Source organism: Salvelinus fontinalis, chromosome 23, assembly GCF_029448725.1.
Source record: "Salvelinus fontinalis isolate EN_2023a chromosome 23, ASM2944872v1, whole genome shotgun sequence".
Classification (NCBI taxonomy): domain Eukaryota; kingdom Metazoa; phylum Chordata; class Actinopteri; order Salmoniformes; family Salmonidae; genus Salvelinus; species Salvelinus fontinalis.
This window is the reverse complement of record NC_074687.1, coordinates 36,800,960-36,827,551: the sequence shown is the minus strand read 5'-3', so window position 1 is coordinate 36,827,551 and position 26,592 is coordinate 36,800,960. Positions and strand designations below refer to the sequence as shown.

The 26,592-nt window shown below is 40.7% G+C and overlaps 3 protein-coding genes across 21 annotated transcripts in view; 1 reads left to right on the top strand and 2 right to left on the bottom strand.

Moving 5' to 3' along the window:
- LOC129821223 (muscleblind-like protein 2a) overlaps nucleotides 1-3,167 on the bottom strand; it is a 36,499-nt gene extending 33,332 nt beyond the window's left edge. For 14 of the 19 annotated variants that reach the window (XM_055878610.1, XM_055878612.1, XM_055878615.1 and 11 more), the window contains exon 1: nucleotides 2,876-3,167. The gene's annotated coding sequence lies outside the window, so the exon portion shown is untranslated. The remainder of the gene's footprint in view (nucleotides 1-2,875) is intronic. The other 5 variants (XM_055878618.1, XM_055878621.1, XM_055878616.1 and 2 more) reach the window with 1 other exon arrangement.
- A 4,647-nt stretch (nucleotides 3,168-7,814) lies between these two features.
- On the top strand, nucleotides 7,815-11,009 carry LOC129821222 (2-oxoglutarate receptor 1). The gene is made up of 2 exons (XM_055878609.1): nucleotides 7,815-9,396; nucleotides 9,505-11,009. Exon 2 carries the CDS (start codon nucleotides 9,534-9,536, stop codon nucleotides 10,560-10,562), a length of 1,029 nt encoding a protein of 342 aa, XP_055734584.1. The 5' UTR covers nucleotides 7,815-9,396; nucleotides 9,505-9,533; the 3' UTR covers nucleotides 10,563-11,009.
- Nucleotides 11,010-12,710: 1,701 nt separating this feature from the next.
- The window catches only part of hs6st3b (heparan sulfate 6-O-sulfotransferase 3b), a 105,854-nt gene continuing 91,972 nt past the window's right edge, over nucleotides 12,711-26,592 (bottom strand). The window contains exon 2 of the mRNA XM_055878607.1: nucleotides 12,711-16,152. Coding sequence (XP_055734582.1) covers nucleotides 15,423-16,152 — 730 coding nt within the window. The 3' untranslated portion in view covers nucleotides 12,711-15,422. The remainder of the gene's footprint in view (nucleotides 16,153-26,592) is intronic.

The window sequence follows — 26,592 nt, the reverse complement described above, 5'->3', positions numbered from 1 at the left end:
TATTGTCAAAACGATACAATATATCGTCCCCCAAAAAATCCTGATATGTAACTGTATGGCTTTTTTCGTGTATCTCTACCTCGTTATCGCATCTATGGATTCATGGCCTAGTTTGGTCAGTGCTAACCCTGACATTCTGTTTTGTTCGTTTGGGATGAACAACCAGCTCTAGGGCCTAACAGTTACAGAGGTTACTATTGTAAACCAACCAGCTTTCAGCCATGGGCAATGCAAGCAGCAATTTATTGAATCAGCAAACATATGCACTTCATATTCTAATAGTCTTCAACTACCAACTGAACTGGCACGACCTTAATTATCTTCATGTTAGTTACTAAGGCTCAATTCGCACTGCTGTATGAGAAAATCTGCAGTACTTATCTACAGCAGTCTACCCACCAATGAGACCAAACAAATGTGAGAGGAAAATAGATCCTTCCTATCAGTGTGTGCTGTAATTTCGTTGGATTCAGGGATAAAAAAACATGTAGCCTATAACTTCCAAAACAGTTGGAAATAGCACAAGCTGGAACTACTGGTTTTGAGTCAAAATAAAAAGAAGTGGTTATTCAAGCAGGGCTGTAAAGTACAGAATTGAATGTTGCAACGTTAATATGGAACCTACAACATAAAAATACCATAGTCTAGCTTCAAAACTGTGTCAATAGGATATAGTACAGAAGAAAACTGTCCCCGGGCCGAAACTCAAACTTTGAATTGGAAAGGAGGATTAGGAAGACCTTTCCATTTTTCTATTTGTGACAGACCCTCTCAAGTTACTTTCCTTGGTGTTTTTTTCTGTGTTAGATCTGATGAAGAGTTAACACCTGGTGCATCAGAGAATAAATCATGGTTATGAGATGTTGGCCCCCCGTCCTCCAGAGCCATGTACATAAAGAAAACACTCTTATGAACCTTGTGCAAACACACACACTTTGGAAGTCATTCAGACACACGACAGACAGACTGGGTAAGTGGTGAAACGCCACAGGAAATTGCAGAGCAGGCGTAAAGGGAGCACCTTGTTCTTTGCTGGCAGTATGGGAGAAGTAAACTCCCAACATTAACCAGCTAAATGTACATATTAAAGAGGAACAGCCAACCAAAAGCAAATAAAAGAAGCAGTAACTGCAAGAGGAGCATGATCAGTGAAGCAGATTCTAACCACCTCTACGAGTGAAGTCCCCTATCTCTCCCTCTCACCGCATGGTATGCAGCATAATGCAGCAAATTCCTTTATGAACTAGTCAGGAAACAGAGCAGCCAAGGGAAAAAAGCCTCTTACCTCATGCAGTGCTGGAGCTCCTCAGTCTCTCTAACATCCACCACAGAGTCTGTGTCGGTAGTCCGACTTCTTCTAATTACTTTCTGTCTAAAGATAATCACCATGTGTATAGTTTTCATTCCCTTCTCAGTGCTGTGTGGTGAGGCCCATGCCTAGACAGGGATTTTCTTTCCACGACAGTGCAGGAAAAGACTGTCTGCTTAACTCTCTAGCTGAAACATTTCCAGCCACCCCCTTCCTGCCTGCTCGTCCGCCTCCAGGAAGACCCTCCCAGCCCTCTCTGGCCAATAGCAGATCAGGCACGGATTTGCTGTGTACTGGCTGCAAAGCTCAGACAGACTGACAGCCAGGCTAGCTGCAGTTACTCTAATGCAAACCTGTATGCTCTGCTATTTCAGATGGTCTTGACCCAAGTCTTAACATAATTCCTCCTTTGGTTTGGAATTATTATTGTTCACTGTTATAAACAAATTAATATAATAATTTACAGATAAACAAAATAGTGGATGTGTAATACATGTCCAACATAAGAGCCTGCTTTCTCCACTATGCTTTCTCAAGAGGACAAAAATAGTTATAATGTTTGCACTGAAAATTGCATGAAGATGAGCAAACAATTTGACATTACACATTATGAAAACAAGCTAGCAATCTTTCTCTCTATTTAACCTGTTTCTTTAAAAATGAGGTATCCCAATGAAGGTCGTCCCCCCCTCTTTGAATCTGAATTAAAAAAACAAGTGACATCAAAGTAACATGTAATGTGATCTGAGCTTATAGCTAGCTATCTACACTGTACCAACAATAAACCAGTAACTTGGCTGAAGTCTTGGGAGCTAACGTTACAGTAGCCAGCCATCAGTAGATAGTAAGCAAAAAGGCTACCGCTGGCTATATAACGTTAGCCAACGTTAGCAAAGTCCGTGCACGAGCCACCGTCACAGCTAGCTAGCTAGCTACTGCAGCTGGAACTTTGATAGCTAGCTAGAACACGCTAACATGAAAACAAAGATTTTATATTATATGTACAAGATAATCGAGTGACCGCTCTAAAAATGAAAATACGTCCTCAAAGATGGAATGCAGGCGGGAGGCGATGTCAGATATGACCATTCTAGCCAATGAGAGCAGATACGCGTGTGAACAACAGGCACAACTCCAAAATAAAGTCGTTTTTTTAACTTGACGAAATGCCACGTGCGTCCACTTTTATATCGCTGCATTCTCAACAACCTAACCATTACGAAATTTCCATTCGATCAAATAAAACCCACGTAGCAAATTAGCACTTATTTTTCTGTTGTTGACCAAATTCGACACTCTCATTGACCACCGTACCTAAATGTCTCACTTCATGGTCTTGTTTTCGTGGATACATTTTGGGTGGAGTAAACCCTCGCTTCGCCTCTTCCTCTCTGATGACAAACACAATATGCTAGTTTCTGACTGCATGCACTCCCATTTAGTGTTAGGGATAACACTTTATTATTAGGTACTTTTCCTAACCTGCAATACATGACACATCATGTTTGGGTACATAGCGAGCTAGCTAGGACTGACAAGCTGAAGCTAGCATTTCTACCTGCTTACCTCATCATCAGGACGACTCGTTCCCCGGCGCAAGCCACCAGTCACGCAGCCAGGGTAGAAAGCACCATGGAACAGAGAAAAACAAAATGTGGAGAGGACAGGTGCTGTTCAACCTTCAACGGTCGACTTAATTATTGTCGTATTACCTAGCTATAGATGAGCTATAGCCACTTTCAGAAGAAAATAACTGGGTGTTTGATTTATCTTCGTTACTTTGTAGCTAGCACGGATTTGACACAACAAGCAACAAGCATTTGACAGCTCGCTCTACGACTGCCAGTTTGATTTATTTGAAGGGGTAACGTAATGCCACTGTATGCCAATGTGCGTACGAAAATTGGAACATCTAGAAGATTCGTTGGAATATAAATATACATTGAAGGTTAAAAGATAAGGCACGTTATTATTTGTTTTTCAAATAACCCATTTTTGGTTAAAAAAAAACGTAATAGTGAAATGGAAATCTACAGATCTCCCCACAGCAGCTTGGTACGTTCCAAGCGAATGTCAGGAGGCTCCAGAAGGGCAAGGGTTTGCTTGTTACCAAGGGAACAGCAATGGAACCGTGAGGAAAATTACCGGGATTTTTTGTTTATAACAGGGTTTTATTACAAGTATTTCTCCCAAAAAATCAAGCCAGCGTTCTTCTCCGTTTTCTGGGATGTAAAACACCTCCTTTCTTGTTATTCATCTGTTAGTCATAGTATTCATCACTAGAGATTGAACATAAAAAATAGACCTAGTACTATGGGATGTTTCAAAAGCATCAAAACGGATTTATTGCGTGAAATTCGTAGGTGAATAAATCAGAATAGAGAAATCCATGCCACAAGAAGATAGGACTTTTGACCTTTCAATAATATTTTCACACTGATTAAATCTGAATGTACATGTTTTAGTTGAAATCTTAACCTTTTCTTCACAAGGATGCTCTTTTTTCCCTCATAGTCTGCCTGGGCCATAGGGGAATAAAGAGCAAGTCAAGCGTCCTCCTGACCCTGCATAACACTCAAGGTCATCGCAGAATAGATCTACAGCAGGCCATAGAAAACCAGAGCCAAACCATGTGGATAAGATAAAGGCTGCACCTTGTTGATTGATGGGATGTTGTGTCGATGCCTCTATAGGTTTATCAAATCAAATACAACAGGTGTAGACCGTACAGTGAAATGCTTACTTACAACAATACAGTTCTAAGAAAATACCCCCAAAAAATACAAATACACCTGAAGGTGGATTATCCACATCTAGCCTACTGAAACGGATCATAATTATTCATATAAATTATTTACAAACAGACACACACATTATGTGACATTATAATTCATTTTCATTAATGCCATCATTTATTAGTACATCATAACTCTCACAAGATTATAATTGACAGATTAGAAAAAGACAAATAGCTAGGCCTATGCCGAAATAGGTTTCAGAGAGGATGTGTAATAGATTATCAGTCAGGCAAATTGAGTAATGAAATTATCTGGTAGATTGGCTATAGGAAAGGGTTCAGTATGCATTGTAAACTTGTTAACCTTGGAGAAGTGGTCATTGAAATCTATCAACCCTGTACTTTACCTGTGACATGCATGCGTAGCCACTCTGTGGCCATTCTGTTACACATGCATGCAGGACACACACCAGCAGCTGGACATAATGTATCAATCCTAACATTGTTCTTGAGGATATCACACACTAATGAGGTATCGAATTAGCCAACCTATGAATTTATGGAAATCTACAAGGCAGAACACCACATATACGTGTGACATTTCTCAAATGATAATATATTTTAGGAATATTGTGAGGATTTAGTGGGACTCTGGCTTGTTAGGACATTTACACACAGCTGGTCCATTTCTAGTCAGTAAGTCACAGGACGTCCTTGTCATTATTTAATCTCTTGTGACAGACCGCCTATATTCCATCACATAACCATGGACCATCTCTTTTCCCTGTCATTTATTGAGTGCCAGATATGGGATTATAGAGGTATTTATGGAGACAAACACATTCCTTCCACTAAATTGAAAGTGGTATGTGTGGAATATTGTTGTAGGCATCAGAAAAAAAGATGACCAGACTGGAATGCCAGACTGGTGGTGGAGGGAAGCCTGCTGACCAGGCTCTACTACCTTGGCCATTTCACAACATGGCACCCTCCATGCCAACCATGTGGCTGGCAAGCAGAGGTGGGCCATACAGCAGCGCAATGAACTATCAAATGATACACCAATTTGTAAGTCGCTCTGGATAAGAGCGTCTGCTAAATGACTTAAATGTAAATGTAAATACAGCCATGTACATTCTAATCTACTGTAAAGTGGTTTACTCACAATAAATCTGGAAATCTGACTGAAGTGCTTCCAGCATCTATTACCGTATAGTTGATAGGGAAGCATAGTCTAATGCAGAGAGTTCTAGTTTTGGATGAGGCACGGTGCTAATGTGGTTCTTTCTCTGCTAATTGGTCTGGGGAGGAGACTTGGAATTACCAAGGGGACTGATCAAACATCTATACAGTGTTCCAGTGATAATTAAAACGTTTATTGATGGTTTATTAATTAACTTGATCAACAGCACCATTTGGTCACAGCCAACATCAAAAGACAATATATTTATTTTTGTGTGATGGTTTGTATCTTTATTTGCTATATAAAGTAGCAGGCTAAATTATTTATGAAACCTCTATGAAATGACGTTCCATTCATGCCATCCTTCTACCTTTATTAAACTCTAGATTCAGATGTCACATTCATTTGATACAGTTGTGAGATGAAATATTGACTCGCAGGAGAGGTTCAATCTTTGATCTTGTCACATTGACTATCCCCTTCAAAAAGAATGAAGCAGAGACATCAGAGCTGTATGTGAAAAGGTCACAACCTTGCTCCCTTCTAGACTGGAGAAATGTCACAGTCAAACAGACTGAGATATGGAAGCATGAGAGTGGAAACAGCCACCCTTGGGTTATTCTTTGGACTTGTTGAGGCATCAAACGGAATAATCCTTCCTTGGTGTGCTATGTTGGCATTTTCAAGCTAATTTATAAGATAAAACATTGTGAAAAATCAACCAATTTTTTGCCATTAAATGTTCAAACAATAAAAACAAATTATACCATCTTTTTGAATGACTGATAATTGAGGTAATGTCTTATTCTATCATCAAACCAAATCAAATTGTATTGATCACATACACATTTTTAGCAGATGTTATTGCGGATGTAGCGAAATGCTTGTCACATTCCTAGTTTGATAGTAGCTTACGCTACACACTCTCGATATGTTTGTATCGAAGTATAGCAGCAACCTTGAGGCATTCTTTATTCAACAGAAGTCATGGTTGTGCTGGATTTCTTTTACCTTAACCATTATTTCTTTGTTCAGTTGCTGAAAATGTTCACAGTTGATGTGCTCAATCAATAAGATTCAAGAAAATCAAGCAATACAACTCTGAGACAAGATTACTGGATAAAATGGTAAATGTCCTACAAAGTCTGTTCAAACCTGTGTCTCTTTGTGTTTGTGTGTTTGTGTGTGTGTGAGATAATGTGTGAAAGACTAAGAGTGAGATACAAAGACTGCTAGAGATGAAGGAAGAAGTACCGTGCATAGAAATAGGAAAAGAGGACAACACTATCTACATTTACATTTACATTTAAGTCATTTAGCAGACGCTCTTATCCAGAGCGACTTACAAATTGGTGCGTTCACCTTATGACATCCAGTGGAACAGCCACTTTACAAACAGTGCATCTAAATCTTTTAAAGGGGGGGGGGGGGGTCAGAAAGATTACTTTATCCTATCCTAGGTATTCCTTAAAGAGGTGGGGTTTCAGGTGTCTCCGGAAGGTGGTGATTGACTCCGCTGTCCTGGCGTCGTGAGGGAGTTTGTTCCACCATTGGGGGGCCAGAGCAGCGAACAGTTTTGACTGGGCTGAGCGGGAACTGTACTTCCTCAGTGGTAGGGAGGCGAGCAGGCCAGAGGTGGATGAACGCAGTGCCCTTGTTTGGGTGTAGGGCCTGATCAGAGCCTGGAGGTACTGAGGTGCCGTTCCCCTCACAGCTCCGTAGGCAAGCACCATGGTCTTGTAGCGGATGCGAGCTTCAACTGGAAGCCAGTGGAGAGAGCGGAGGAGCGGGGTGACGTGAGAGAACTTGGGAAGGTTGAATATCTCTCCAGTATTTGCAACAGACCTTCTGATTTATCCTGAGCCAATCTGAAGGTGGGCAGAAGGTCAATGTGAAAGTGATGGCTGTCTAGTGCCCAGGTCCCTCCTACACTTGTCGGTGCCTGTCAGCACAGCCATAAACATCACTTCATACATCTGCCTACTGGAGTCATTGCCTGTGACATAAACTTCCCAGTCTTCATTGCCTACAGTATCTTATACTGTTTGATACTGCTTAGATGCGAGGAAAAAAATATGTATTATACTATCAGGTATTAATATAATATTAATTCCATCAACTACAATACAATTACATTACTTTCCTGCTCTCTTCAGAATCAGTTTCTGATATTAGACACCATCTAGTGGTAAAAAAGGACCACTTTAATATTGACAACAAAATTCTGTATTTGTTATACTTGCAATGTGAAATTATATGTTTAAAAACTGCAGAAAATGTAGTCAACGATTACTTTAGAATTTAACCCATGCATCACATGTAGATGTAATTCTGCAATATTATTTATTCTTGCCAGAACATAAGGCACTGACATTTTTACAAAAATGTGTTGGGATGACTTAATAGATTGACTGAAAATAAATACAAAATTTAATTACATCTATTTTGGCTCAGTGTATTTGAAATATCTAAATATCTTCATCATAATGTATCAATCATATTGCAAACAGATGCAATTTCAGTATATGTCCTCTAGATGTCATGCTCCTCCTGTCTGTTTTTCAGGACTGCATGAGAAACTGGACCATCATCAGAGAATCATTCATTATCACCATGGAATGTTTTTTTTATTTTCTATTATCAAATGCATTGAAATGTCCTATCACTATTCCTTTTGTATCAAGGGAGGATTCACCGGACAACTGTTGGCTTTCTGTGGTGGACACACTCTTTTCACGCCACTTCAATACGAAGTGTTTTTCGTAGCAGGTTAGGAGAGCATTTTCGCTAAGTCACTTCGGTATCAAAGTGGCATGAAAATAGTATTTCCCTTCTGTGGTAGGCCTATTCGGTGGCTGCAACCTGGTCTCGGAGAATTTCATATATTTCATACATATTATTATGTATGTGAATACGGGACACTCCATTTAGTATGATATGTTCCGTTTCGTATGATATATGTATTCAGTTTCGTATGGCGTTACAAATTACAATTAATGTTATATGTTACGAATTTGCAAAATGTACAATATGTTACGAATTTGAAAAACGTACAATATGTTACCAATTCTAGCTAGGTGGCTAGGTGACTAATGTTAGCTAGGATAGGGCTTAGGGTTAGGTTAAAGGGTTAAGGTTAGGGTTAGGGCTAACTAAAAGGGGAAGGGTTAGCTAAAATTATTAAGGTTAGGGTTAGGTTAAGGGTTAAGGTTAGGGGAGTGGTTTGCTAACATACTAAGTAGTTGTAAAGTAGCTAAAAAGTAGTAGGTAACGTTAGTTGAAAAGTTGCTAAAGTTGTCCGTAATGAGATTTGAACTCGCAACCTTTGGGTTACTAGACGTTCATGTTGTACAGGGGAAGGATTAGCTAAAAGGGTTCAGGTTAAGGTTAGGGGAAGGGCTAGCTAGCATGCTGAGTAGTTGCAAAGTAGCTACAAAGTTGTAAGTAGTTGAAAAGTTGTCCGTGATGAGATTCTCCCAACCTTTGGGTTGCTAGACATCCACGTTATACGCTCACCCAACCACCTTATTTTGTTTTTGCCTTAAGTAGCCATCTAATTTGATTCTCCCGGATTTATGTTTACAATATTATATCTAGTCTATGAGACCAGGCTGTCTAATAAGGAAATGAAAGGACATTCTATGTGATCATTCTTAGTTGAACAATAACTTAGAGGTGAAGGTATGTCTGCTGTTTGTGTCCTCAGTCAAGCAGACAGGGATGACACATCTTCCAGGTATGTGAGAACCGGGAACTCTGAAAAACAACAACTGCAGCTAATCACAATGATTTATATAAAACATGTAAAAGTAAGATGTTGCACAATTTGGTTTAATGAGTGACCTAAAATGACTCTCAATGAGGTTGTAATGGTATAATTCTCTACTTTCTATTTAAACCCACCAATCTCAAGTAATCTAACCATTGTGTCAAATCACAACTGTACTGTATAAATCACTACTACTGATTCTTGTGGGCTTCGTTTGAGTAGATCTTTGATACCTTTAAAGCTGTAAGGACACCTAATGCATCCTGCTGAAGAACTAATGAGTGCGTTACACATTCTTTGGGGGAGGGCTCTGGGATGCTGTTCAAACTGAGTGCTGCCTGAAGAATCAGGATATTCAGAAGTCACACACAGATACTGGAGAAGCATTGCAGCTAATAGTAAGAACAGATACATTTTCCTCATCCGATATCTTTCTATGATTCTCTATTTCTTTCTATGATTTGTATTGTAATAGCATGAGCAATCTCCACTTGTGTTTGTCTTAGGTCATTTTGTTGGCTCACACAACACAACCATGGCTAGCGAAAACAGGGATAATAAGACTCCTGAATGTTTTCCAGTGGATGACTACATAAAGAGATACTACCTTCCGATCATGTATGGGACCATATTTGTAGTGGGGCTTGTGGGTAACATCACCTCAATCATCATCTACGTGGTCAGGCTGCGCCCATGGAAAAGCAGCAGCATCATCATGGTGAACCTTGCCTTGGCAGACCTCCTGTATGTTCTGTGTCTGCCCTTCCTGGTCCACTACTACATCCACGACGACTGGATCATGGGCGAGGTCATGTGTCGCATTGTTCGCTTTAGCTTCCACTTCAACCTGTACGGCAGCATCCTCTTCCTCACCTGCCTGAGTGTATTCCGCTATGTGGTCGTGGTCCACCCGCTGAGGGCAGCCCAGGTGCAGAGAACGAGCTGGGGTGTGATCGCCTGCCTGGCTGTGTGGTTCATATCTGTGTTGGAGATTATACCCATGGTTTACATGATCACTGTGAAGAAGACTGAGAACAATATGACATCATGTCTGGATTTTGCTAGTAATGATCCAGAAGAGGTATGGGTCTATGGCTGGCTACTCACTGTCCTGGGCTACCTACTCCCCCTAGTGGTGGTGTGCCTGAGTTACGTCCGTGTTGCATGTGAGCTGGCCGGTGGGCCACATGAGGGCCGTCCGAACAGGGAGAGGGCCCGCAAGCTGACTGTGCTAATCCTGGTTGTGTTTGTGCTATGCTTCACACCCTTCCACATCCTCCGAGCCCTGCGGGTGTACACCCAGATGGAAGCCCAAAGGCCAGTGCCCTGTATGCTGCTGATAGGGGTCAATGCAGCCTACACCATCTCCAGACCCCTGGCAGGGCTCAACACCTTCTTCAACCTGGCTCTGTACACGCTGGCTGGAGACAAGTTCCACCAGGCGGTCCTTGGCCTCCTCCGCTGGAGACCCCAGTTTCTCAAGACCAAAAGGCACATCATGGTGGCGGTGATCAGCCAACCAGGCAGCAACAGTATGTCACAGGCTAACGTGCTAAAGAGCTGAGTCAAAATACTACACAACATTTTATATACACATGGTTGATTTATTTAATTTCAAAACACAGAAGTCTATTTTTTGGTGTTGACAAAAATAACTATGTCTCTTTTCTACCTACTAACTTGGTAACTTACAAATGTACTGCTCGCCTTTGAGTAACTTTATTAGCTGCTGTCTTTCTAGGGTGACCATGTTTCTGAACGTTACTGATATTGTCTAAATGTTTTTGCCATAAAACTGGTTCTGTCAACTGCAGTGCAAGATAAATCACAGCAGTGTGCTCTTATCTTGAGTAGACTGGATTCAGTTAGGAAATTCTAGGTTTCTGGGTCAGTCTTTAATTGGCAATACATTGCATTATAACAAGCTGTACAATCATACAACATATAATAATGTTAACATGTTGGTTTCCTGAAGTTTAATCAATTAAATGTGTTAATCACTGTCAGTAAATATTGGACTTTTATTTTATTTAACCTTTATTTTATCAAGGGCTCATACTGAGACCAATGTCTCTTTTATAGATGAGCCCAGAATTACAGAAATTACAGGAAAAAAACACATCAAAATATAAATACAAAATGCAAGCAGAAAGAAAAACATCTTCATAAAATGCAAACACATTCATCATTATTAAGATCCTCAATCAGCTTTCTGAATTGCCCTAGAGGCACCAGAACATCACATTTAAAAACAGAGAAGACTTACAATATTGGACTCAAATATTGTCTCAAAACTTTGGACTGAGGATAGAACACTGTCATCTATGATCTAGCTATAGAGTCATAGATTTAATAAGAATATCAGACTTCGCTGCAGGTGATTGCCCTTGTGATTCACTTAGAACAGATGTGAACCTCTTCCTTTCATATGGCTGGCACTCGAGTGGGGCACGATTAGTAGAAAAGTTTAGAAAGCTTTCACAATTGAATAATAATAATCAGTTATTTAGGGAAGAAATACAGTATATATGTACGACAATGGGTTTTACATGACATTATATCCTGATAGTGTAACGATCCGTTTGTGGAGGTGGACAACTGTTTGTTCACATCAGCCGACAGTAAAAAAAATCAACAGTGATTTCACATTTTACTAAAGGTGCCTGTCTGTACACAACAATAATCCAGACATCTGAACTTCCTCAAACAAACCTAGTAGGATTGGTACCACAAAGCAGGAGCATATAAAATAATACAGTACATTTTATGTTACCTGTCTGAGAAGCTATTCTCCTTGTTTGTGGGTATGAGTCATTGTCCTTCCTCATACCACAGCTAAGAGGAAATAAGCGGGATCTGCCGGGAGTAGACTAGACAGTAGAGTCTATCTGTTTGTCTGTCTGTCTGGTGGTTCCACTTTTTTTTGCAATAAAATGAATGAGGTTTTTCAAAGAAGATGAGTCTTCATTCATTCAACTTATTAACTGCACTATGTTGAGAGTCAGGGCAATTTCCTGCATAGAGAGAAGCTTGTATTAGGCAGGTAATAGTCTAATCAGTGTCTTATAAGCAGACCAATATTTCCTTACCTTGTCACTGCTGAATAACAGCAAATGAAAGAGACTGATGATTGCACAGTGCATATATAAACGGCTATTTCTGGACCAGAACATTTTGAATTATTCTCCCTTGTTCCCTTAGTTCTCCCTTAGTAATAATCTCACTATAGCAACAGGAAAGGAACTTGAATATTTCCTTTAACAAGTAGTGTTCTTCTCAATGATCCTTTCCTTTCTGCCTAATTTTGGTGTTTTACAATGCATATAGTATATCTTATTGAAATGTAATCCTCAGGAGACAGACACACACATGAAGTGAACACATCCACTATACCACACTTCATTATGATGCATGATTATGAAAATATTGATGGAGAAAATACAGGTCAAGATCTTGCAAACACAACCAATGCTAATAATTCATGTAAAGAAGTTTAATTTTGACAGTGCATAGCCTACTGATGAAGATAGATGTTGGATGCCTGGTCATCTGACTGGGACTGTGTTTATTTGGGCGGTTTGCTAACACGGACGAAGCTAGTGCTTGTATTGCATTTTAAAGGTCAAGACCTCATGAATGCGGTTAAATGTCGTTGAATAACTTTCCTAATGTCTATGGCTTCATACCAATGATTCCAGGCAGAAAAAGGTAATGTTTGTTCAATGCATTTATTTCTAATATCTGAAGTAGTATTCACCCAGCCTTGCAGACCTGACAAGAACATTGCTGATAAAGTATAACACATCAAATGGCATCAAGACTGTCCTTTTCATACACAATAATTTGAACAGGAACATACAGATACGTAAATGTAGAAAGTTCTCCCTCGTGTGATGGTATTATAACCTTTTTCCTTTTAGACAAACTCCCTTGTTTGCAATAAATGAATGCAAGATTACCTGCTTTTCAAAGATGTGCACTTAAGTTGAGTGGCAGTTGAAGTTCATTCAAATCACTCTTTCACAACATGGCATGTCACAGGGCTTTGGGGATGGCAGTACAATATCTAGTGTGACATTCTCTTTTTAGGCTTGATTTCATCACTATATTTACACTGAGGTCTGATAAGGATAATAGGTTTGAAATATTAATTTCAGACTTTTCAGACTTTCCAGACTTTGCGTCAATATACACATCACACTACCGTAAATTTGAGCAGATAACAACTACATGAATATAAGCGTGTTTTTTTCATCAGGGAGATTGCTTCACAGCACATTCTACCCCCCCCCCCCCCCAAAAATAAAAAATACAACTTGGTATTGTATCCATAATGTTGATTTGAAAATGCTGGGGCAATGTATAAACATGGTGTGTTGGCTCACTGAAATTGCAGGCAAACTTGTGATCAATTTACAATAATGGTACGCACACACACTCCAATAATTGTATAGCTTAAACATTTACTTAAAACAAAAACAAAAAACAGTTTCCTGCAAACAGATGCTGCATATTCCTGAATGAAAAATAATTTTCAGTAGAGCTTTTCCATTTAGCAGGTTTTTCAGTCCAAGAGCAGGCCTAATCTGGATTAGGGATACCAACCCAAACTGTGATAATGGTTACTATTATATTACAGTAAATCAACTAACTGGATACAAACTTACTTAAACAACAAAAAATTCCACTCATCGGTTAAGGTTAATGGAGCAAAACTGTGCTCAGTGATCAGACAGACCGACATCTTCTGAAAAAATCAAGTAAAAACAGGATAAATGTGAAAATGAAAGCAGCAGCAAATTCATATTTTTATAAAAAATATTGTCATTGGAGAGTTGAAATGTTCGTAACAGAACAACAGATCAGAATAGCAAATCCAATATTTAATCGAACATGATATCATCATCACAGCCATCTGCAAGTAATTCAACCATAACAATTAGATTCATCTCCTTTGATACTTTCATGTTTGTTTAATGTTCATTCAGAAGTTACCTGTATTTTGAGGGGGACAATCAGACATGAAACTAGATATGGTACATTTAATCTCCTTCCTACTACAGGAAACTACTGTGTTCTGCTACCGTGTCATCTCAGGCTGTTATTCTGGTAGCATTAGAACCCCCCTCACAGCCCACAATGCCGTTGGCGTGGGCTCCACAAACATGTTAAACCACGGAGTGTGACGGGGTGAGCACGAGGGCCGAATGCCGATAACCTCATTGACAGTCAGTCCACACACCAACCACACTGACCTGGCTCCTCAGTCCTCACCTAGAGCATTTACATACTGGTTATCTCTACCTTCTGGAGAAGACTACTTCAACAATCCAAGCTTAACATTTTTGAAAAATCTTCCTTGAGGAGTTCTTTCCATTTGTAATGTGAAAGCTGAATGTGGTAAGTCTGGTCAGTGCAGAATAGAAATCAGGCTGATTTTCTTCAGGGTAATCCTCTCTTTGTGAGTCTATGATTGACTTCACATGCCAACACAGATAGTGGATGAACAGGAGCAGCAGTTCCTCCGAGTTGAAACTTGAAAGGTGTTGCATGTAGACTACTGAATATTGCACCCTAGAAAACATTTTGGCATCATAATCAAAACATCTGACGTTATCTTGACTGACTACAACTACACTATATTTGTTTGAGGGAAATTTAAATATAATTGAAACTGCCATGATAAAATGAAATTAAATACATTATCTTATTTCTGAGAAGTTGTCAATTTGCAAGGTCCCATTAAGAAAACATTAGCTACGTAAACAAAGACAAATATTTTCTAAGTCGGTGTACTTTGGCTCTCATCATTTCTTTTGGAAGAAACTCTCCATCCTCAAACCGTTTCTCAAATATAATATGGACACATGACATGCGAGAATCAGCACTTTTATATTGTTTTCTGTTGAACTACTATATTCCTGCCAGTCGCAACAAAAAAACACTGATTGATATCCACCCCTTGACATTGAGTCCCAATAAAAACTTATTTACTAGCAGCGTCTTTTGATTGTGTCTTCTTTAAGCTTAATTTACTGCCTTTAAAGAGTTATCATAATCTACATGATAATAAATAACCATGACTAAGAGGCAGGAAAGCAAAGGAGCAGCAAAACAATTAATTACAAATAAATACATTAAACCATCCATTTGAAGATTTAAGACACCAAAGGGCACTCCAAGGCAGAGCTTCTGTGATACTGACTCACAGACTTGGCAGTTTCATAACCAGAAAGAAACTTTAGCAGAGCGCTAGGATCACACTGAAGCTGAGAAAGAGATAAAGATAGAGATAGTAGACAGAAAAAGATAGAGCGATAGAGAGAGATTGACATAGGCAGAGAGAGAGAGAGAGTGCCATGTGAGATGATTCTGGAGATGATCACCAGTGACCTCTCTCTGTGTGCGTGGCCAGGGTAGGACCTCACCAGCGGGCCACCTGGCTGGTGTAGTCTTCAGTGGTCGGGGCCAGGTCGCCTCCGCCCCCGTACCCCCGGCGTCTGGGAAGTGAGGCCCTGCTCTGCTCCCTCTGCTCTCGAAGCCATCGGCGCTCCTCGCGCCTCTTCAATCGCTCCGCCTGGTGCTCGCGCTGTCGGGTGTACTGGAAACGCTGGAGGAACAGGTCCTTGGCATACTCGTACAGCTGCACGTCCAGATAGTTGAGCTCCTCGATGCGGCGGCGCACGGCCTCGCTCAGGTCCACGTTGGCGGCGCGCGTGCTGTTGATCTGAGTGAAGGCGGCAATGAAGCGCAGGCTGAACGTCCGCTCAAACAGGTACTGCGTCTTGCGCTGGAACTCGGTCAGTCCGTAGAAGGCCATGTTCTTCAGGTTGTTCATGGCGCTGCCCAGCAGGATGTGGTTGCGATCACTCTCGTTCATAGAGGACAGGTTGTAGCAGCCTACCAGGTTGAGGTCGGCCAGCATGCGCACCTGTCGGTTGTTGGCCAGGTTGGACGAGCAGTCCATGAACTCGGTTAGGGTGACGCCCGACCAGTCGTCCCCGCTGTAGCAGGTGGGCAGTTCGTCCTGTGTGGGCGAGCGCCCGTCACACATGTGCAGGGAGGTCTTCCAGGTGGCGCCGCGCTGCACGTGCTTCCACTCGCTCAGGTAGCGGGAGACGGGGTCACGCAGCATGGTTATGTAGTAGAAGTCCCTGCAGCCAAAACAAACACAGTCAGAGAGCTATGAACACATCAACATCACACAGGCCCACGCAGCATTGTACTGACAGATGGTGACTTTTGTGACTGTGTATCGCACTTCAAGGTTGGATGCTAATTACCAAACTGAAACTTTAGAGAGATTATCAGAGAGGTCTTTTTCCCTGTTGTCCTTGAACACAAAAGTGATTTATCATGTCAATGGTAGGGGAATATCAACAAAGTAATGGATGTTTTACAACTCAGCTAAGGTTGTACTATTTGATCATGAGCATGTCTAGTCGTCAGAAATAACCTGAAGCAAAAACCTAGTTGACCGATGTTGTATATAAAACCTATCAGATCCATTCCTCAATGTTCTGGCTTATCTGAATGAGGATAAAGTGTTTTTGAAAGAAGTCTTTTGCAGTCCTAATCAAGTGCTTTACCCATCAGTTGTCTACCAAACTAAGCTCTATGTTTTAGGGGAGAAATTCCAGTAGCACTTTGGGGAGGAGAGCTATTAAATGAAAGATATTATTTTTATACACATCACTGCCTCTCCTACAGAGAGGGACTATCTCCTCAATCATTGTAAGCCTAGGGACAGCCACTGAACATAAAAAAAATTCAATTAATCAGTTTCCTGCAGTGCCAACTTAAGGACATTCAAAGGAGAGTAACTCAGTACAGGCTACAGTAAAATTGGAGAATGTGCTGGAAAAATCCATAGCAGTAAGCAATGTAGTACAGAGTGAAAACATTGTCAAAAGATGTCGAGAACATACTCTGCAACCTACTCAATAAAAATGTATGTAGGCAGTAGGAATCATAATAAAACGATATGTAGGCAGTAGAAATCATATACAGTACTACAATTCCACAATACCTAGTTAAATAAAGGTAAAAACTCTTTTTTAAATACACGATACTAACCAGCTCCAAATGGCAAAAACATACAGTACCAGTCAAAAGTTTAGACACACCTACTCATTACCAGGTTTTTCTTTATTTTTACTATTTTATATAATGTAGAATAATAGTGAAGATATCAAAACTATGAAATAACACATATGGAATCATGTAGTAACCAAAAAAGTGTTTAAAAATCTAAATATATTTGAGATTCTTACAAGTAGCTACCCTTTGCCTTGATGACAGCTTTTTACACTCTTGGCATTCTCTCAACCAGCTTCATGAGGAATGCTTTTACAACAGTCTTCAAGGAGTTCCCATATATGCTGAGCACTTTTTGGCTGCTTTTCCATCTCAATTGGGTTGAGGTCAGGTGATTATGGAGACCAAGTTATCTGATGCCACACTCCATCACTCTTCTTGGTCAAATAGCATTTACACAGCCTGGAGGTGTGTTTTGTGTCATGGTCCTGTTTAAAAAAACAAATGATAGTCCCACTAAGCTCAAACCAGATGGGATGGTGTATCACTGCAGACTGCTGTGATAGACATGCTGGTTAAGTGTGCCTTGAATTCTAAATAAATCACGTACATAGTCACCAGCAAAGCACCCTAACACCATCACACCTCCTCCTCCATGCTTCACGGTGCGAACCATCCATTCACCTACTCTGCGTCTCACAACGACACGGCGGTTGGAACCTAAAATCTAAAATTTGGACTCATCAGACCAATGGACAGATTTCCACAGGTCTAATATCCATTGCTCGTGTTTCTTGGCCCAAACAAGTATCTTCTTATTATTGGTGTCCTTTAGTAGTGGTTTATTTACAGAAATTTGACCATGAAGGCCTGATTCACATTGTCTCCTCTGAACAGTTGTTGTTGAAATGTGTCTGTTACTTGAACTCTGTGAAGCATTTATTTGGGCTGCAATTTCTGCGGCTGGTAACTCTAATGAACTAATCCTCTGCAGCAGAGGTAACTCTGTGTCTTCCTTTCCTGTGGCGGTCCCAATGAGAGCCAGTTTCATAACAGCGCTGTCACGTTCCTGACCTGTTTTCTGTTGTTTTATATGTGTTTAGTTGGTCAGGACGTGAGTTGGGGTGGGCATTCTATGTGTTGTGTTTCTATGTTGGGGTTAATGTGTTGCCTGATATGGTTCTCAATTAGAGGCAGGTGTTTGACGTTTCCTCTGATTGAGAACCATATTAAGGTAGGCTGTTCTCACTGTTTGTTTGTGGGTGATTGTTGCTGTGTCTGTGTATGTCGCACCACACGGTACTGTTTCGTTTCGTTCGTTCGTTCTTTCATTTCTTTTCGTGTGTTCCTTCCTGTTCGTGCGTTCATGTTATATGTTCTCTAGTTCAGGTTTGGTCACGTCGTTTATTGTTTTGTAGTTCAAGTGTTCTTCGTGTTTCGTCTTTGTTTAAATAAATCATCATGTATTCATCACCCGCTGCGCCTTGGTCCGCTCATTCACCACAAGACGACCGTTACAAGCGCTTAATGGTTTTTGTGACTGCACTTGAAGAAACTTTAAAAGTTCTTGAAATTTTCCAGATTGACTGACCTTCATTTCTCTTTGCTTATTTGAGCTGTTCTTACCATAATATGGACTTGGTCTTTTACCAAGTAGGGCTATCTTCTGTATACCACCCCTACCTTGTCACAACACAACTGATTGGCTCAAACGCATTAAAAACGAAAGAAACTCCACAAATTAACTTTTAACAAGGCACACCTGTTAATTGAAATGCATTCCAGGGGACTACCTCATGAGGCTGGTTGAGAGAATGCCAAGAGTGTGCAAAGCTGTCAAGGAAAAGGGTGGCTACTTTTAAGAATCTCAAAAATAAAATATATTTTGATATGTTTAACACTTTTTTGGTTACTACATGATTCCATATGTGTTATTTCATAGTTTGTATGTCTTCACTATTACTCTACAATGTATAAAATAGTAAAAATAAATAAATACACTTTTGAAGAGACACCTGATATAATGTTTTCGTCACTTTACATTGCAAAGAGAGCTGCCCATTTACACAAATTCCACAGCTGCTCTATCAACACAGGGCTTTCTGACAACTTCAAAGGAAAAACATCAGACTCCCAAACTCCAGGTCGGTATGTCAAGGCAGCCTGAGGCAGAGAGCAGTGAAGGGCTGGGGCAGGTGTTGGCTGGGCAAGCCTCCCCTAAGGTGACGTCCTCTGAGTGCCAGTGAATATTTAATGGGGCCGCATTCGGATGTGACCCGGGAGAGCAGACTGGCCGGATAAAGTGGGATGTGCCGCTGAGACTTCACACTGATTCCAAAGCTGCTCGGCTTTTCAGGTCCTCCATAAACACACACACACACACACACACACACACACACACACACACACACACACACACACACACACACACACACACACACACACACACACACACACAGGTAAACAGACGTATGCACATGCAGGGTTGTACGCACGCTGGTATACACGCATGCACACACTCATGGCCCAGTTTTTTAACCAATGGTACTCGTATAGTCATTGTTTTAGGTATTCTGAGGAGGATGTCCCGCTCCTTGTTTTCTACTAATAGGTGCCCTTCTTGTGAGGCATTGGGAATCCTCCCTGGTCTTTGTGGTTGAATCTGTGCTTGAAATTCACTTTTCGACTGAGGGACCTTACAGATAATTGTATGTGTGTGGTACAGAGATGGGGTAGTCATTCCAAAATCATGTTAACCACTATTATTGCACTTAGAGTGTGTCCATGCAACTTTTTATGTGACACGTTAAGCACATTTTTACTCCTGTACGTATTTAGGCTTGCCATAACAAAGGGGTTGAATACTTATTGACTCAAGACATTCAGCTTTTCATATGTTATTCATTTGTAAAAAAGAATGATAATAATGTAAAAACAAAATTCCACTTTGACATTATGGGGTATTGTGTCTAGATCAGTGACACAAAATCCGTTAAGTGTAGACCTTCAACAAAGATTTCTAGATTCTGAATGTTACTTTGTGGTGTATCCTTTCAGACTGTGACTATGGTCATGACCGTGTCATAATTGCAGCACTCTTATTTTCAAAGTGCAGATTTAACAGAACTGACAAGGGAGAAGTAGAATTTGTAGTAGATAGGTGAAAATTAAAAAGCAGACACTGAATATTTATTTGAGCATGGTGAACTGATCAATTACGCTTTGGATGGTGTAGCAATACACCCAGTCACTATAAAGATACAGGTGTCCTTCCTAACTCAGTTGCAAGTGAGAAAGGAACGACTCAAGGATTTCACCATGGTGATTTTAAAACAGTTACAGAGTTTAATGGCTGTGATAGGAGAAAACTGAGGATAGATCAACAACATTGTAGTTACTCCACAAAATTAACCTAAATGACAAAGAGATAAGAAGGAAGCCTGTACAGAATAAAAATATTCCAGAACATACATCCTGTTTGCAATAAGGCACTAAAGTAAAACTGCAAAAAAAGTGGCAAAGAAATTAACTCCTGAATACAAAGTGTTATGTCTGGGGATAGTCCATCACAACACATAACTAAGTACCACTCTTCATATTTTCAACCATGGTGGTGGCTGCATCATGTTATGGGTATGCTTGTCTTGGGCAAGGACTAGGGAGTTATATAGGATAAAAATATATGTATTAGAGCTAAGCACAGGCAAAATTATAGAGGAAAAACTAGTTCAGTCTGCTTTCCAACAGACACTGGGAGACAAATTCACCGTCCAGCAGGACAATAACCAAAAACACAAGGACAAATATACACTGGAGTTGCTTACTAAGACAACATTGAATGTTCCTGAGTGGCCTAGTTACAGTTTTTACTTAAATCAGCTTGAAAATCAATGGCAAGACTTGGAAATGGCTGTCTAGCAACGATCAACCACCAACTTGACAGAAGTTGAAGAATTTAAAAAAGAATAATAGGCATATATTGTACAATCCAGGTATGCAAAGCTCTTAGAAACTTACCCCAAAACATTACCAGCTGTAATTGTTGCCAACAGTGATTCTAACATGTATTGACTCAGTGGGTTGAATACTTATCGAATTAAGATATATGAGTGTTTTATTTTTAATAATAATAAAAAAAACATTGTATAATTTTTCTTCCACTTTGACATTACAGAGTATTGTGTGTGGATCATTAATAATGAAAAAAGGACAATTAAATACATTTTAAAGCCACTTTGTAACATAACAAAATGTGTAAAAAGTCAAGGGGTGTGAATACTTTCTGAAGGCACTGTATATATTAAGACCCCCTGAATATTAGCAACATAGAACAGCAATATTTATGTCTGTTTTTCTGTGTCTCCAGGCAACACATGGCATCTTCACAGTAATAGCATATTATTATTAAATGACACTAAAGTATGTAATATGAAAACTTGTTTGTTCCTTATGCATCAATTACTTAACAGCAATGACACGATCAATCATGATTACCATGATTATCACTAAATCAAATATTGTTGGGAAAAGGTTTCAGAAAGTATACCCTAACACTCCAATCACTCCCATATGATGTAACTATGTGCCATGGCGTCAGTATGTATGGGTGCAGGAGAGTGCAGTGTAGTGAGTGGGTGGTGAGTAGAGCAGAGCACCCTCTCTCCCGCCCGTGGTGAGTTGGCAGTGTGTCTCAGGCAGTAAGCTGTGATTAGAGTCCCGCTGGCAGCAGCTGTATCCTGGCTCTTCTCTTCCTCCTGGAGTGGATCTCCCAGCCCCGGCTACAGCAGACAGACACATCCTCATTAGCCTGTATCAGGGACACAAACACATGCAGCAAGTGTTGCCTGAGCACGCCAGGACGCTCAAAGGTCATCCATGTGCACCATCAGTGTCACGGCGCATCAGCATCAAAGTATGAAAGGAGAGAAAGGAGACTGGCCCTGCATGCCACAGACAGACTTTAGACAGGGGGGTGAGTCGGCCCAGCGAGCTACCGCCCATCGTCCTGTTTTAATAACCACTTCATATAGCCGTTATGCGCAATACCACCCTGCATACCACTGCTGGCTTGCTTCTGAAGCTAAGCAGGGTTGGTCCTGGTCAGTCCCTGGATGGGAGACCAGATGCTGCTGGAAGTGGTGTTGGAGGGCCAGTAGGAGGCACTCTTTCCTCTGGTCTAAAAAATATCCCAATGCCCCAGAGCAGTGATTGGGGACACTGCCCTGTGTAGGGTGCCGTCTTTCGGATGGGACGTTAAGCGGGTGTCCTGACTCTCTGAGGTCATTAAAGATCCCATGGCACTTATCGTAAGAGTAGGGGTGTTAACCCCGGTGTCCTGGCTAAATTCCCAATCTGGCCCTCAAACCATCATGGTCACCTAATAATCCCCAGCTTCCAATTGGCTCATTCATCCCCCTCCTCTCCCCTGTAACTATTCCCCAGGTCGTTGCTGCAAATGAGAACGTGTTCTCAGTCAACTTACCTGGTAAAATAACGGTAAAATAAATAAAAATAAAATAAAAAATCCCAAGTGGAGCTGGCAGTTGCTATCTTGAATCTTCAGAGATAATAATTGGAGTTTGTTAATATGCTGATGATTTCTCCCTGTTGATTTGTTTACGTGTGATTGGTTAAACAGAAAATGATTAAAGGACATAAAACATTTTTTAATTTGGCATCATTCCATAAAGCCCCCAGGATGCAGACAGAGACACATCCTGTGCCAAGAATTTCCAGCCCACTTAAAGTGTTTAAGTTGAGAGGCCTGCTGAACCCCAGTTAATCATGGATCAATAATGGATGTGAAGCATATTGCATCTCAGTCAGCTCCAGAATGCTACCTCTAAGAAGCTGCAGCAAGACCAACTGGAGCGGAGACTAACGACAGGTCATTAACATGGAAGAGGACTATAAGAGCATATGAATTCCAATAAGGCTGAGAGGAAGTAATGCAGCTCTGGAAGTTTATGGATGTTTAAACTTTTATAGAAACTGTGCACTATGCACATGAGGAAGACGTCATATTTACGGAATCTGATAAATATCTGATTAAAATGTCAGATTTATCTGTCTACTACAACTTAAATTCCAATCACTATCAACACAATATGCTCCAATTTCTGCTATCGCAATCGATAATCTGAGAGATAGAGAGTTATTTACTGGCAAACAATAGCGGCTTTACAGTAGCTGAGGACCTACCAACACAGTACCTCTCTCTTTTAGGATTTCTTCCTTAAACCAAGCTGGATAAAAGCAGTAGGAAGGACATCAGCCTCTCCTAAAGACTGGCACAGCACCACAGGAAGAGTGACAGAGACTTGCCCCTTCCTCCTCCATCTCTACCTCCTCTCCCATCTCTCCACACAGGGACCCATCTGTGCAGACGGTAAACTACTATTCATCCAAGCCAGTGTCAGCTCAACAGCCAACTGGCTTTTAATTGCCTGTAATTAACCCCAACGACATGATGCCAGCCCGCAGCCACTCCATGATTGCATGCTACTAAAAAGGAAAGTATACATTTAGCCCAAGCACATGGTCTTCACTGAGGTGAGGGAACTGGCTTCACAAGTCAACCAACTTTACAAACATTTCGCTACACCTGCAATAACATCTGCTAAACACGTGTATGTGACCAATAAAATTGGATTGGATTTGGAACTGGAATCAGTGAAGTCTGGGCATAAACTTGTAGCAGATGCCTGCAGGTAGAACCAAACTACAGATCTGTCTGCTAACTGTGCACAACTTTGCTATAAACTATTCTGCTACTAAATGTCTACCACTGTGTGCCTGCAAATAAGTAAGGCAAACCTTGTCCAGAAACTTCAGCACCAAAGCTGACTGATCTCGTGTCAGGGAAAACTATGGAGTGTTGTTTGAAGAAATTGCCTCTGATATCTTTCCCTTGAGGTTCTCCCTCAATCTGCTCACTTGCTATTGTGCCATGTCTGGTTTACAGTCGCTTTAGAAAAGCTTTGATCGCTTTGTTTGCTAGCTCGATGTGGTCTGCTGGAATTAGACAGGGGATGTGTAGTGTGTGCTGAGACAAACTTTATGTTCGGCGGCTGATTAGACTTGCTCGACACCTATTTGTGCCCTGCATCATGTAATAGAAATGAATATGCAACAAATTCCAGTGGACTGCGCTTGAGGCCATTTCAGAGGGGCGCGCTGCGTTTCATCTTGGACCTGGCAAAACCTCAAACCTACTGCTCCCTCCGTCTAAAGCTTGCTGATCAGACCACTGAGGTATAATAAGGATCAGACACTGCTTTTCAGGAGCCTCAGAAGTTCACAGTCTGCCCAGCAGGGTTACAAGGGTCAAACAACTCTCTGTGCTGATACCTTTTATTCAAAGGTTTCCGTTTATTAAAGAGATGTATCACAGAGAAAATGATAAAGCTTGACAAAAGCAAGCATAAACTAGTTTGTGCTTTAAATCATGTGAACGTATTAATAATTGTCTGTCCCCTTAGACATAATAAAAAAAGCATTATATCCAACCTTCAATATGCATCGCAGGTCATGCTTTTGGGACAGACACTTCCAGTGACTCGTTTAACATCCATGTCATTGGAGCAGGAGTGTCTGTGTAAACTTGGCTTATTATGCAAGTGACATTTTCAATATCCTGTCAATAAATCGCCTTAATGAGTTTGACTTTACTCAAACCAATCCAGAACAGGTCCACAGAGCAAGCACTGTATTATAGTTAGAGGTGACCATTTCCATTCCCAGTCCTTTGATGTCAATATACAAGAAGACTGTCCAATGACAAGGGTTTTACCTGAGGAGATGTTGTTCCTGTAGATTTACACCTCACTTGACTCCTGGCCTTTCCTCAGCTCTCCACTCTGCTTCTCCTCCATGGCCTACAGACATCAGCGCTCCCTCAGGATTCCCAACCTTTCAGTGCTCTAAAGGTTGTCAGATGAATCACGCTTCTGATTCCAGTCGTCTGTCTCTTCCACCACCTTCACTCTACCCCCTCTATCTCTCTCTTTCCCTCTCCCTGTGTTTTGATCTCTCCTCTCTCTCATACTGATATTAACAACTGTGGAGCTTTCGTTCATACATTGTAGTGTTAGATCTGGTTGTTTAAAAAATATTAAATTGCTGTGAAAAAAAGTCTCTGTCTGTAGCCTGGTGTTGACAAAAAAAGAAGCAAAACTCCAGCAGACAGTTTGATTTAATGGGGACAAACAAATTTAGTCTGCTACTGTATGCCTGCCTCACCCGAGATTGCTGCTTGCTATATCTGAAATCACTATAAGGGAGAATGTGATCCAGTGCAAGCTGTTTCAGGAGAGGAGAAATCAATTCCTAATAATGAAACTGTGCTGACGGTTTGAGACGGTGTATTAGTTCTATCATACTGCCTGTAGAGAGAAGATCATTTACTCTACTTCATTACTCATATTAGCAAGTTTTATTAAAAAATAGTCACTAATTTGCGTTTCATACACCTGAATCAACAACCTAATGAAATGCAGAAGTGAAAGAGATACAGGTCAAAGAAGAAATCCTTGGCTATTATTCTCCTCAGTAAATTGCCACTTAACAAAGTAATGTGGACATAAAGTTCCGCATACAGCCAGTCAGGTCCAACATTAGTGGCATCCTTGACAAATATGAGCAAAATAGACTGTTTAAAACAAATAACACAAATACTGAGCTATACTCTATGCTCCAAAAAATTGGGAAATTATATTATTTTATACTAATACAATTGTCTAATAGAAAGCATGAGCTGGCGCCCAACCAAAGAAAATGATTTTGTGTAGTGGTGCTGACTAACGGAGAATTAACCCGCACGCTCCATATGTACAACCACCCAGTCATTTATTGGGTAAAAAAACACCAATGTTCCGGCATCCCTTCAGGGTGAAGAAGGCACAGTGATGCCGAAACATTGGTGTTTTTTTACCAAATAAATGACTGGGAGGTTACACATATGGAGCGTACTAATTCAGTTGCTCAGAGAAATAGATTTTGTTTAACAAGTAATACTTTTTTACTTGCCAAGGGAGCAGCTACTCTTCCTGGGGTCCAAACGCATGAAGGCACTAACATTACATATAAAACAAAAGATAAAACAGTACATCATATAACATTATTACACCACTACATAATTACAATACAAAATGTTTAATACCACCATACAACAATATTACAATGTACGTGTGTGTAGATTGCGTGTGCTAGCGCTTGTGTGTGTATGCGTGTGTCTGTACCTGTGTGTGTGTGTCTTTTCAGAGTCTCCGCTGTTCCATAAGGTGTATTTTTACCTGTTTCTTTTATCTGATTCTACCTGATGTGGAATAGAGTTCCATGTAGCCATGGCTCTATGTAGTACTGTGCGCCTCCCATAGTCTGTTCTGGACTTTGAAGAGACCTCTGGTGGCATGTCTTGTGGGGTATGTATGGGTGTCCAAGCTGTGTGCTAGTAGTTTAAACAAACAGCTCGGTACATTCAGCTTGTCAACACTTCTTACAAAAACAAGTAGTGATGAAGTTAATCTCTCTTCCACTTTGAGCCATGACAGATTGCA